Source organism: Paramormyrops kingsleyae, chromosome 5, assembly GCF_048594095.1.
Source record: "Paramormyrops kingsleyae isolate MSU_618 chromosome 5, PKINGS_0.4, whole genome shotgun sequence".
Lineage (NCBI taxonomy): Eukaryota > Metazoa > Chordata > Actinopteri > Osteoglossiformes > Mormyridae > Paramormyrops > Paramormyrops kingsleyae.
In genome coordinates this window covers 41125926-41140203 of record NC_132801.1, presented here as the reverse complement: position 1 = coordinate 41140203, position 14278 = coordinate 41125926, and the positions used below count along the sequence as shown (strand labels likewise).

Below are 14278 nucleotides of genomic sequence, written 5' to 3'. Positions count from 1 at the left end.
ACCCCACAGCCAAATGGATGGAGAGGGGGGCGGGTTGAGTGAGCAATTGGCAAGGAAAGCGAGAATGATTGCAAGTAGTACTAGAACAGTTGTCCGTTGTTTTCTCTCTTCTGGATTCAGGAGACGTTTTGATGCATAAAGTTCCCCTGACCACCCATTCCACATTGAGTTGGTTGCCAGGCTCTTTCACAATTACTGAGGGGTGTGCCACTCCATGAAAGCCAAATGTGCCAAGTGCCAGGGGGGGCAGTGTGAAAAAGGGTTAAGCCACAGTATAGGCATGAGCCTGAAGCATTGAGGGGGCAGGGCCAAGTTCTGTGTTTGTGGCTCTGGTGTCAGTCCGTGGGGGCTAGGTTCACACCTAAGGGACTCGAATCCTGATTGGGTTAAGGAAGTTACTCTGACTGTTCTGAGTCCTCCAAGTTCAAACTGCAGACTAACCCAATTAATACAATCCACTCATTACTGTGGGAAGTTAAAAAATAAAAAAAAAAAGCAGTGTGCGTGTGTGGATTATGTTTATATCATATTGTGGGGAACTAGTGTTATTTTTATGTTGTGGGGACCATTTTTCATTTCTCCACAAAGATCTGTGAGTGCAATCAAAAAAGTAAAAATGCCGAAATACTTATAATTTTGTTTGGTTACTTATGGTTAAAAGGTTAGGGCTATATAATTGCAAACCTGTGATTGTGTGTGTGGCCCTGTAAGGAGGAGTTTGGCTGTATGGAGCAGGAAATGATACTAACAGGACCTCGTCTCTTTTTCATGTCCTGCTCTAGTTCTGGCACAAAGGATGCTTCAGCTGTGAAGTATGCAAGATGACTTTAAATATGAAGAATTACAAAGGCTTTGAGAAGAGGCCATACTGCAATGCGTAAGTACTACCATACCCATGATGCTGTAACCCACATCCAGTCTGTCATCTCGCCTGAACAGAACATGCTCCACGGGCTAGTCCCCCCCCCCCCCCCCACCTCCAAACACTGCGTTTTATTTTTGAAATGACACTGTTCCCTTATCTGCGCCCCCCCCTTGTTTCTGAGGGGAATTCCACAAGTTCCATTACAGTGAAGCAGTTTAGCATTTTAGACACTCACAGGAAAGGGGGGGGTGCCAAATCACCCCCACCCCCACTTCTGGAAGATTGGTTTCTTTTTCTTTGAGCTATGCTACTGCCCGTTCCTGCTTCCTGAACATGGTGGGAACCCTTGTAAGTCATTTTTAAAAGGGGGGGCATCCAGTGAAAATAGTTTGTCCCTCGTGAAGGGTACTCCCATTTTCACAAAGTGGTTTGCTATGTTGAGAGCAAGGTGGGGTGGGGACGGCCATCCCCCATTGCCTGGCCCTCTGTGGGGGTCGCCTGTGACCTCACTTAGAGATCCACTCAATGGCTTGTCGGTTTATGGCCCATGTGATTGAGATTAAGGCCTCCAATTCAATGGTGGCTCTGAGCTGATGACACTGACAAGAGCTTGTGCTGTCCATGTTGCACAACATTACTCTACTTCCTTCGTGTTTCTTAATCGCTGGCAGGTTTGAGTGTTGAGGCAGTGGGGCATCACTCTGGGGTCTGAGCACTGTGTTGAATAAGGAGGGCAGGCACAAATCCCCAGTTAGCTCTAGAGAAGGTGGTGCTGGGAGATGTTACAGACTTTGCAGCAGGGTCTTAGTGCTACCTTCCCCTGCCTGCCTGGCCAGTCTGCGCTACGTGGGTACACAGAGGAAGTTGTCGATGTGGTGTTGCAGTGTAGCTGGCAAGGCGGGGTATTCTTGCTGCTCCCTGGCCGTGATTGTGGTTTCTGATGCTACATAGTTAGCATTTAGCACAATATTTAGGATGGCAGAGCAGATGCTGGCCCCATTCAGACCAGTGAGTCATTAGCTTCTGTAGATGCTCATTTATATACCATGATCATAAACATTTGTTTACTCCAGGCAAATCGCCGCACTGCTGAATGTCTCAGGTTTTTTCCATATGGGCTGCAGGCTGCCTCGCCGTCACTGCCACCTATTCAAAATAAGTAGAGCAGGCAAACAGGTGATCTGCAGTGCCAGCATTTTTACCGTCCATGGTTTCGAGCATTTGCAGATTAAATGTATACCATTCCATGCTGTGTCTTAAAGGATTTGCCATCTAGAAGCCCATACCTGTGGATCAGCAGGGCAGTATGGTAGCGGGAACCACCAGGGTGGATGCTTTTCCAAAAAAACATTTGCTGAAATAAACACCAAAAACTAGCTGAGACAAGTGGAGTCACGACCCTTCCTGCCTGGTGTTTTAGTGAAATCCAGACAGTGCAGTAGTGCTGGGCAATATCATATCAGTTTTCACTAATCGCACATGTGCACCAGGGCTTCAGATGACAGGCGAAACATTTGGCCAAATGCCAGCTTTTCAGTACTGTTTGGACATTTTTTTTTATGCCCACAATTTAATCATATTAGTAGTATGACTAAAATATTAATGAGGCACTTTATGACATCCAAATTTAGTAATCAGTATGAATTTGGCATATCCTTATGTTTAACACGTCTGACTTTAAACTTCAAAAAGTCGCCACGCAACCAATGCCTTTTTACCTTGTTTATCCAAATGATCTCTTCTTTTAATATTTTAGCTGTACTACTAATCTGCTTAACAAATTCATACAATTTTGACCACATGATTCGGAGTTTGCCCTTCTGTTTTCCCTCCCGACACGCTGTGTGTTTTTGGGACACCAGCCACTGCTCCTTTCGGAACCATTGCTTATGGTGGATCTGTCTTTCTGAATTCCATTGTTTTGAAGTCCACATAGACCTTTGTCTCACTAGTTGTTGTGGCTTGACAGGAGAACAGGCCACCTGTGAGGTTTTCAGGTTCCCTGTGACTGCTTTTGAAGCTATAGCTGCCATGTCTCTTGGGTTGGGTGGTGTGTCTGTCAGTTTGCATGAGAAGTGCCTATGAGTCGTGCTTGTGAGGTGTGGGTGACTGGCAGGTGTAGTACAGATCCACATTGCTGTTGCTCTGGGCTCTGTTTCCGCTGCATTGACATTCTGCACATCAGGCATGGTTGTGTGTGTGTGTGTGTGTGTGTGTGTGTGTGTGTGTGTGTGTGTGTGTGTGTGTGTGTGTGTGTGTGTGTGTGTGTGTGTTTTACCTGACTTGCATGTCACCGTTCTCAGCGTAAATGGTTGCCACAGTAACCAGTGGGTTAACCACAAGCGCAGTGGGTGTCAAGGCCTCGCTGGTGCAGGGCTTTGAGCTATGCGTCATGCAGTCTGTGCATGTCTGCAGCAATCACCAGACTCATACCTCAAGACTCAAATGAGCATCATGTAGTCTAAAACAATTATTTTTCTTTTTTCTTCTAAGAGCATTTATTGGGTGGAAGAGTGTAACCCAGTAACTTGTTTTAAACTTCTTCACTGATGATCTTATAGTTAACATATCACAATCAATTTGTCTGATTAGAGAGCTCTTTTAACAAATATTCCCCTGAATAGAATTTTCTTTGTCATTGAAAAATCTTTAGTCCTGTACAGAAAGTCACTGAATGTGTTCTGAGCTGACTAATGCAGGCAATTGTCAGGATTACTAGATTAAACTCAATTACTCACTTCAATAAAATTGTCTACTCGATTACTCAGCAGTATGGTGGAAGGAAGATATGGATGGCGCATGATGGAAGGGGGTACAAATAGAGTGAAAGTCTCTGTGTGGGAGCACACCACATTAAAAGTGAATGAAAATGTAGTCATCACAGATTAAATGTTACACAGCACTACTACAATGCAGCATCTTAAAAGAAGGCATCTATGGATTCTTCATAATATATGGTGGCCATTTTATATAAACAAATATATAAAATAAAATATCTGACAGCTTTATTTTGTGAAGGCCGTGTGTGTGGGCTGAATGATACTGGAAAAAGTTCACGTCACTACCACCCGAGTCTGTCTGCTGCGAGTGTGCACATAAATAGTGTATAATATAATCAAGAGTGACTGCCCTATATATGATATACAGTGGAAACCATTTATAATCATGGTTATAGTGATCAACCACGTATATGGATGAAAAAGCTTGGGACAATCATTCCTGTACAAGTACAGTTTAAATAAGCTGCTTATAGTGTCATATGTAAAAAAAAAATAAATAAAAATAACATTTTTTTCTTTTTTTCTATTACATGCCTACTTCAATGCCTTGCGGTAAACCCGTCTGCTTCTGGCTAGCTACCTGAGGCTAATACTGCATGCACAGAAAGCATGACGGGGAAAAAGTCATTTTTTTTCTCAGTGATAAATATAGACTCATCAAAGCTTATGATAAACTGCCAAACACGAGCCAACAAGATGCAGCAATGAAACAATGTTACTTTATGTACAGTACTGGACTGTATTTTAGCATATTTGAATTATACACAGTTCTGTAACTTAATTTGTACAGTACTGTAATTTTTGTTTTACAATTTTGTTTGAAACAGCTGCACTGTTTTGAAAGTAAATAAATAAAATTCAGTAATTTGTGATGCTGTCAGTTTCATTACCTTATATTCATGTAATAAATATACAAATGCCAATTGGATGGTAATCTGCCTGAGACTAAGAAAAATAAAATCAGTTATAATGATCATCCATTTCTTGGTAAAATTGATCACTATACAGATTTGATCACTATAAGCGGTTTCCACTCTATATGCATAAGAGAGAATACTCACAGCCATCCCGATGGTATGTGCAAGAGCACGCTTGTCAGTGACTTTTGCTCAGGATGCTCCATTAGGCCCTTGATGCATTGTTCTGTTAACAGGACTTCACATTGGCTACCTGCTAGCTTGTTAGCCAAAGGAAGTTTGCTTCTGTTGTTTCTCCCAGCTATTTGGTGTGCCACGGGGGGATTCCATCGTTTTGCTGGGGGACTTCAACGCTCACGTGGGCAATGACAGTGTGACCTGGAAGGGGGTGATTGGGAGGAACGGCCTCCCTGATCTGAATCCGAGTGGTGTTCTGTTATTGGACTTCTGTGCAATGCATGGTTTGTCCATAACGAACACCATGTTCGAGCATAAGGGTGTCCATAAGTGGACATGGTACGAACATGCCCGGGGCTACAGGTCGATGATCGATTTTATAATCGTATCAACTGATCTGCGGCCCTCCGTCTTGGACACTCGGGTAAAGAGAGGGGCAGAGCTGTCAACTGATCACCACCTGGTGATGAGTTGGCTCAGGTGGCGGGGGAGAAAGCCGGTCAGACCTGGTAGGCCCAAGCGTATAGTGAGGGTCTGCTGGGAACGTCTGGCAGAGGCTCCTGTTCGCTGGAGCTTTAACTCGTGCCTCCGGCAGAATTCCGACTGCATGCCGGGGGAGGTAGGGGACATTGAGTCTGAATGGACACTGTTCCGGACCTCCATTGTGGAAGCGGCCGTACGGAGCTGTGGCTGCAGGGTGGTCGGTGCCTGTCGTGGCGGTAACCCCCGTACCCGATGGTGGACACCAGAGGTGAGGGGGGCCGTGAAGCTGAAGAAGGAGGCTTACCAGGAATTATTAGCCCGGGGGTCTCCGGAGGCAGCTGACGGGTACCGGCGGGGCAGGCGGAACGCGGCTCGGGCGGTCGCAGAAGCAAAAACCCGGACGTGGGAGGAGTTCGGTGAGGCCATGGAAAGTGACTTTCGGTCGGCCTCAAAAAGGTTCTGGCAAACCATACGGAGTATCAGGAGGGGGAAGCAGCTACTGGTTCCTACTATTTATAGTGGGGGGGGGGGGGGGGCTGTTGACCTCACCTGGGGACATCATCCGGAGGTGGAAGGAATACTTTGAGGACCTCCTCAACCCTGCCTCAGATACATCTACGCACACTGCCTTTGAGACATCTGAGGGCACAGAGCCCGAGGGTGCTGGGGGGGGCTTGCCCATCACTGAGGCTGAGGTGGCCGCGGCGGTTAAACAACTCCGTGGTGGCCGGGCCCCGGGGGTGGACGAGATCCGCCCGGAGTACCTGAAGGCTCTGGATGTTGTGGGGCTGTCGTGGCTGACACGCCTTCTCAACAGTGCGTGGAGGTCAGGGACAGTGCCGCTGGATTGGCAGACCGGGGTGGTGGTCCCCTTATTTAAGAAAGGGGACCGGAGGGTGTGTTCCAACTACAGGGGGATCACACTTCTCAGCCTCCCTGGGAAGGTCTATTCCAGGGTACTGGAGAGGAGGGTGAGATCGATAGTCGAATCTCGGATTCAGGAGGAACAATGCGGTTTTCGTCCTGGTCGTGGAACACTGGACCAGCTTTATACCCTTGCAGGGGTACTGGAGGGGGCCTGGGAGTTTGCCTATCCAGTCTACATGTGTTTTGTGGATTTGGAAAAGGCTTACGACCGGGTTCCCCGAGGTGCTCTGTGGGGGGTGCTTCGAGAGTATGGGGTCCGGGGTCCACTGTTGTGGGCGATCCGGTCCCTGTACGAACGGAGCAGAAGCTTGGTCCGCATTGCCGGCAATAAGTCGGACGGGTTCCAGGTGCGTGTTGGGCTCCGCCAGGGCTGCCCTTTGTCATCGGTCCTGTTTATCATATTTATGGACAGGATTTCTAGGCGCAGCCAAGGCGTCGAGGGTGTCCAGTTTGGTGACCTCAGGATTGCCTCGCTGCTTTTTGCAGACGATGTCGTCCTGTTGGCTTCATCTGCTGGGGATCTCCAGCAGGCACTGGGGCGGTTCGCAGCCGAGTGCGAAGCGGCAGGGATGAGGATTAGCACCTCCAAGTCCGAGACCATGGTTCTCAGCCGGAAACGGGTGGTTTGCCCTCTTCGGGTTGGGGAAGACGTACTGCCTCAAGTGGAGGAGTTTAAGTATCTCGGGGTCTTGTTCAGGAGTGAGGGTAGGCGAGATCGGGAGCTGGATAGACGGATCGGAGCGGCGTCTGCAGTTCTGCAGGCGCTTAACCGGTCCGTCGTGGCTAAGAAAGAACTGAGCCAAAAAGCCAAGCTCTCGATCTATTGGTCCATCTTTGTCCCTAGCCTCACCTATGGTCATGAGCTATGGGTAATGACCGAAAGAACGAGATCGCGAATACAAGCGGCCGAAATGAGGTTTCTCCGCAGGGTGTCTGGGCTCTCCCTTAGGGATAGGGTGAGAAGTTCGGATATCCGGGAGGGCCTCAGAGTAGAACCGCTGCTTCTTCACGTCGAAAGGAGCCAGTTGAGGTGGTTTGGACATCTGGTGCGGATGCCTCCTGGGCGGCTACCCGGAGAGGTTTTCCGTGCCTGTCCTACAGGGAGGAGGCCCCGAGGCAGGCCCAGGACTCGCTGGAGGGATTATATCTCTCGGCTGGCCTGGGAACGCCTCGGTGTCCCCCCCGAGGAGCTGGTGGGGTTAGCTGGGGAGAGGGAGGTCTGGGTGCCTCTACTGAAGCTGCTACCCCCGCGACCCGAACCCCGGACAAGCGGCAGATGATGGATGGATGGATGGATGTTTCTCCCAGCTGGCCTTTTTCGGCCTCTTTGGCTTGTCTGTTGCAGCGCAGTTAGAGATGCAGAATCTACCGCTTGGCCACACAGAAAACGGATGAGAGCTGAAGTTTGTTTCTGGAAAATGGTTATGTTTGTGCTCTGTCGTGAGCTTCCTCACAAATAGTACTACCTCTGTAACAGCAGCTGCAGTGCATGTCTAGCGATTCTGTGTGTGGTTGCGTTCTTATTTGACTGGCTTCTACCTGAGCGGCACTGAGGCCTGGCCAGCGTAATGGGTGGTGTGTGTTCACTGACACCTAGGCTCCATACAGTGTGGAGCTTGTCAGGCTGCAGATGTTTGAACAGCTGCATACACTGTGCATGTTTTTGTGGCTGCTTGTGAGCTTTGAAGGTCATATATGGTTCATATGCTACACTGAACTGTCCCTACAAGATGCAAAACCAGGAGCAAAAAAAAACCCTGAGAATATTTCCCTTGAGTGTTGGCCCTTTTAGGTTATTCATGACGTGCTATCTCATGTACCAGGGAGCCGTACAGTGCTCTAGTAATGAGTGTGTGTGGCCCAGCTAGTGGTAAATGGAGCAAGGCTGCGGTGAAGGGACAAGAAATATTTGCCTCTGGGGTGGGAGGTAGTTTGTAAAAGGGTGGTCAGTGTAAATGTGCTGCAGGATGACATGCAGGTGCGCTGCTCTTCATTTAAATCTTTCGGCCAGATTGTCATATCATAATATTTTTGATTAGAATCACGGTCCATGATATCGGTATTGATAGACCAAGATTATCTGTTGATTCTGCGGTACTAAACCCTAATTTGCTGCTAGAAACATATCCAACATGTCAACTAATTTGAGATATCGTCCAAGTGTGTGTATGACCGGAGCAAGGCAAAATTAGCCTCTGTAAGTTAGTATGCTCATGGAGCTTCTGCTAGGAAATTCAGACTGTGTGTGAGTGTATATATATGTGTGTGTGTGTGTGTGTGTGTGTATATGTGTGTGTATATGTGTGTATGTTGTGCAATTTTAATAATTTGGTTTTAAATTATCTTCCCTGCTGTACTGAAATTTTAGCAAAACCGAGGTTTGTGCCAAACTATAACTGGTTGTGTTGCCACCTGTTGGAAAAATGGTATCTTTGCAAAATTTGCAATTTACTGTAGATTAATTGGTTAATTTCTGCAAACTTGATGAAGCTGGTGGGTAGGATGGAAGGTGACAAAAAGGACGCTCTGAGAGAAGCTCGAGAGAGAAGGCACTGTGTCAGAGAGCAAGCGTGAGGGTCGACCTCCATAATGAACGTGAGTGTACATCACATCTGTGACGCTTTTTGGAAGAATTATGAGAAATTAAAGTTTAACAGTCCCATAACATTCAATTACATTCCCTGAAGACAAACATGAAGGGTAACCATGGCTCACGTGGAGAAATGTGTGGCTCTGCAGTTTGGATGCTGTGTCAGCAAAAGCTGTTATATCTGCTGGGCCTGTGAGCGAGGCTCTTAACCCCAGATGATTCAGGTACTGCCTGACCCTCCTTCCGCATAAAGATGTAGGCCTGTTTTGCTTTGGATAAAAGTGTCTGCTAAATTAATCATATGCGTAAACGTAAAATTGGTACCTGAATTAAAAAAAGATGAAAATATCAGCACCTTTCTGTGCATCAGTTCCACTGAAATGGTGGAATGCAGCGTTAAAGTCATAAAGATGGAGGGGGGTGGAGGGGTTGGGGTTGGGGGAGTGCCGAGTCAGAGTGTGTGCTGATGGAATGAAGCCTCAGCCTCCATCACACTGACCCACACAAGCAAGATGCTTTTCTGCATAGACACATGCATCTATGCACATGTGTGTTCATTCTCTCTACTCAGCTGAAGCTCATGGTTATGGATTGCAGTTAAAATGCCCCCCCCCCCCCCATCTCAGACGTGATCTGCCTTACTTTTAAAGGGGGAGTTGCAAGTGCAGTGCGTGACCTCATGTTTTTGTGGGTGACACATGAGCCTGATGAGGTCGAGCCAGCACCATGGCGATGGCTTGATGGGGCGGCTCTGGGCCTCTGTCAATGCTGTTAGTGGGACAGTTTTATGGCCCACGCCCCCTTTCCCAGGCACACATACTGATCACCATGCCCCATTTGGCTTCGCAGGCTGGAGGAGCAGGACCGACAGTGGGGTGGGCAGCATGAGTATTTCACGTCTGTCAAAGACGGAGTTTGTTTTTTCCTGGTTGGTCGCCAGTGGCTGTGTAACACACGTGCCCCCCCACTTTTTTTTTTTTTTTTTTTTAGACACTACCCCAAGACCTCCTTCACCAGTGTGGCCGACACCCCGGAAAACCTCCGTCTGAAGCAGCAGAGCAAGATGCAGAGCCAGGTAGGGAAGGGCTGTCCGGCCCCCTTATACTCCTGCTCCTCATGGCTCCATCCAGCTGTGGAGTGTTACTGACCTTGATTTGTGGTGCCTGCCTCCTCCTTCCTCCTTCCTCCACACTCTCTGGATGCATCTCTGCTGGGCTCTGAATATGTCTTCACTCTCCAACATGTAGCATCCCACTATTCACATAATGAATGAATGAATTAAAATGTTATACACAGTGATATATACCTCACATTTAAACTCTGGGCCAGTCTTATACTTGCTAATCATTTCACTTGGCCAAGTCATTGTCTCTGGAGTAGAACAGCACTTCAGTACATTTTGAACCTGTGGGCCTCGTTCCTGCTCATTTGCTAGCAGACATTTTGCTCTCCTTTTTGCATTCTTTCTTTCATGTCTCTCTTCCTCGCTTTCCTTGCCTATCCTCCCCTTTCCTCTGTCAGTGCCTTGTCACATCTGGTAATTTGCCAACAGACACCCGTACCAGAGTGTAAAATTGAGCCTGACTCTGATTTCATGCTGCTCACTAAACATAATGACATTCCAGTTTCTCCTCCACTCTGCTCTTCTCAAGACGCGTAGCATTCCCATCCCTGCGCCTTGTGTTGGTGCTGGGCACTTGGCAGGTCGCACTGTTAGCGGGTGCTTAGCAGGTCAGGAGCCCCTCGGAGCACAGCCATCTGCCCTGGCTTCTGCCTCCCTGTATGCCAGCACCCCACCCCCCTCCCCCAGGTCCCTGCTCCATGCTGACCCTTGTGTTTCAGCAGTGATCAATGATATTTTGAACCTTCCTGCCTGTCTGGGAGCAGACATTTTAAATGAGGAAGTGAGCGGTTTCTTCTCTCTCCCCCCCCCCCCCCCCCCCCCTGTTTTTGGCTGTTCTCTGTTATCTTCTCCCTATCCTTGTGGCCCTAAATTGAGTGGAGTCTGTGTATGGACAGTGTCTCTATTGTCATCGTCTGATCGAAGTTGGTGGGGGTACAACACCCATTCAGGGTGGTGGGCACAGCCATTTCGGCTGTAGGGATGAGACTGAGGGTTGCCTATGCAGTGCCCCCCATGGGGCCCATATGAGCTCTGAGCCCCCCCCCTCACAGCTCGCAGGCACAATAGGGTGCTCAGATGGGCAGGGCCGATGGACATGATGGGGAATGGTGTTGTTTGACAGGCATGCAAGTCCATAAAAGCAGATGAGAAGAAGAGGGGTCTGGCCACAAGCCCAGCAACAGGCATATTTCTGTGGTGAGGGGCTATTTTATGGTGGTTGTTCCCGACTTCTTGGAATGTAACTGGCAAGATGCTGGCTAGAATGGGGTCGTCACTGGGCAATGTTAGGGACAGTCTACCTCATAACACCACCATACCTCAGTTACCTGCAGCAGTGTTTCTCCTAGGTTTACAGCGGACACCCACAGAATTCATGGTGTTCATGTATTTCTATTAATGACAGCAGTGGCGATTCGACCCACAATACACTGCGGTTATAGCGAGTGTGACGTCAGCTGACAAAGTCCAATTGTGGATGTTTGTTTTGACCTGCAAATATACTGCTCAAAAAAATTAAAGGAACGCTTTGAAAACACATCAGATCTCAATGGGGAAAAAATCATGCTGTATATCTATACTGATATGGACTGGGTAATGTGTTAGGAATGAAAGGATGCCACATCGTTTGATGGAAATGAAAATGATAAACCTACAGAGGGCTGAATTCAAAGACACCCCAAAAATCAAAGTGGAAAAAATTATGTGGTAGGCTGGTCCATTTTGCCGAAATTTCATTGCAGCGACTCAAAATCATACTCAGTAGTTTGTATGGCCCCCTTTTGCTTGTATGCATGCCTGACAATGTCGGGGCATCCTCCTAATGAGATGATGGATGGTGTCCTGGGGGATCTCCTCCCAGATCTGGACCAGGGCATCACTGAGCTCCTGGACAGTCTGAGGTGCAACCTGGTGGCGTCAGATGGACTGAAACATAATGTCCCAGAGGTGTTCTGTTGGATTTAGATCATGTGAATGTGGGGGCCAGTAAATGGTATCAATTCCTTCATGCTCCAGGAACTGCCTGCATACTCTCGCCACATGAGGCCGGGCATTGTCGTGCACCAGGAGGAACCCAGGACCCACTGCTCCAGAGTAGGGTCTGACAATGGGTCCAAGGATTTCATCCCAATACCTAATGGCAGTCAAGGTGCTGTTGTCTAGCCTGTAGAGGTCTGTGCGTCCCTCCATGGATATGCCTCCCCAGACCATCACTGACCCACCACCAAACCGGTCATGCTGCACAATGTTGCAGGCAGCATAATGTTCTCCGCAGCTTCTCCAGACCCTTTCACTTCTGTCACATGTGCTCAGGGTGAACCTGCTCTCATCTGTGAAAAGCACAGGGCGCCGGTGATGGACCTGCCAATTGTGGTATTCTATGGCAAATGCCAATCGAGCTCCACGGTGCCGGGCAGTGAGCACAGGGCCCACTAGAGGATGCCGGGCCCTCAGGCCACCCTCATGAAGTCTGTTTCTGATTGCTTGGTCAGAGACATGCACACCAGTGGCCTGCTGGAGGTCATTTTATAGGGCTCTGGCAGTGCTCATCCTGTTCCTCCTTGCACAAAGGAGCAGATACCAATCCTGCTGATGGGTTAAGGACCTTCTATGGCCCTGTACATCTCTCCTAGAGTAACTGCCTGTCTCATGGAATCTCTTCCATGCCCTTGAGACTGTGCTGGGAGACACAGAAAACCTTCTGGCAATGACACATCAATATGCGCCATCCTGGAGGAGTTGGACTGCCTGTGCAACCTCTGTAGGGTCCAGGTATCGCTTCATGGTACCAGTAGTGACACTGACTGTAGCCAAATGCAAAACCAGTGAAAAAACAGTCAGAAGAGATTAGGATGGAAAAATGTCAGTGGCCCCCACCTGTTAAACCATTCCTGTTTTGGGGGTCGTCTCATTGTTGTCCCTTTAGTGCACCTGTTGTTAATTTCATTAACACCAAAGTAGCTGAAACTGATTAACAACCCCCTCTGCTACTTAACTGACGAGATGAATATCCAAGAAGTTTAGTTTACTTGATGCTATACTCTGATTAATAAGCGTTCCTTTAATTTTTTTGAGCAGTGTAAATTAACTGTTAGGCTTTAAGTGATAACATATCTTAAAATAGTGATAGTTTAAAGCAGAAAATCCCATTGTGAAATGTATACAGTATATTACCCTGCTATTCAGGTGGTTGACGCGACATATATTTTCTGACGCACACTCTGTCTGCTGGTGGGAGTGTGCTCACCTGTGTGTGAACGCACGTGTCTGCGAGCGTATCGGGGCGGAACTCCGCCATGCGCAATACAGAGAGCAGAGGATAATTGTAAACGCGCGACTGTGTAGAAACAAAAATGACAAGCTGTTTTGTAAATAAATAACATAAGGCTATTTAGTTTTTTTAATAAAAGGACAATGTATAGACCTGTTCTAATGGAAAGGTAACCTTAAATGACTTCTGTTGGGATCTGGCGCTATATAGAAAATAAAATTAAATTAACTTGACCTTCAAGGGGGAGTGGGAAGTGCTGTTGGGGGGTGCCCCCATAATATAATGGTAGGGGAAACACTGCCTGCAGTGTGCATATCCTACAGGGACAGGGTGGCGATTCATCACAGGATCCAAATATGCAGGGCATGATGCCCTGGGATGCTATCCCCAAATATGGGAGGAATCCTATGCTGGAAGTAATTTCACAGAAACAGCATTTTGGACCCTGCGATTTAATGTTTTATACATCAAGCTTCAGTTAAAAATTAAGCGTGTAATAAATGTAAAACATATGACGCAGTATTACCACATGAGATACCGTCAAAATTTTAACTGGTCTATATTCTAATGCAAGGATGAGAATTTAAAGATGGTGCGTCAACTTAAAGTAATAATGAATACAATTGCAGCAAAAAGAAAAACAACAGCAATCTTGTAGCAAAAAGCTTGGTCCCCTAATAACACGAGAACTGTCTTTTCCCATCCCAGTGAACTACTGTGGTGTATGCAGCCCTTTTCTAATCTAACACTCTCAACCAAAAAGCCAGTAATGTGCATAACCGAGTGGCTGTTCTCAAATCGTAAAGCTGGAAAAATTTTGACCGTAGTATGCATTTTATAAAATGTCGAATAAATAGACGTAGTTTATTGGTGATTTCATGTTGGTCAAAGTTTCCGCTTTTTGACAACTGTAGCCTATATATGGTTATACTCTATATACAAATCATTTCAGGGGGAAAAAAAATCTGTGTTCAGGGTTGCAACTCTCACGAGTTTTGGTGACACGCTTTCAGACTTTCACGCAAGAAATCATATGGCAAATCTAAATAATCCCATTATAAACTTAGAATTAGCTGCATCAAAAACGTTAGGGCAGTTTGCAAACTCTACAGACTATTTACATGGTAATAAAACTCTTACATACA

The 14278-nt window shown here is 47.2% G+C and overlaps 1 protein-coding gene across 2 annotated transcripts in view; it reads left to right on the top strand.

Moving 5' to 3' along the window:
• LOC111859333 (LIM and SH3 domain protein 1-like) overlaps positions 1-14278 on the top strand; it is a 37325-nt gene that overhangs the window by 9725 nt on the left and 13322 nt on the right. For both annotated transcript variants that reach the window (XM_072712744.1, XM_072712745.1), the window contains exons 2-3: positions 783-877; positions 9730-9814. In XM_072712744.1, coding sequence (XP_072568845.1) covers positions 783-877; positions 9730-9814 — 180 coding nt within the window. The remainder of the gene's footprint in view (positions 1-782; positions 878-9729; positions 9815-14278) is intronic.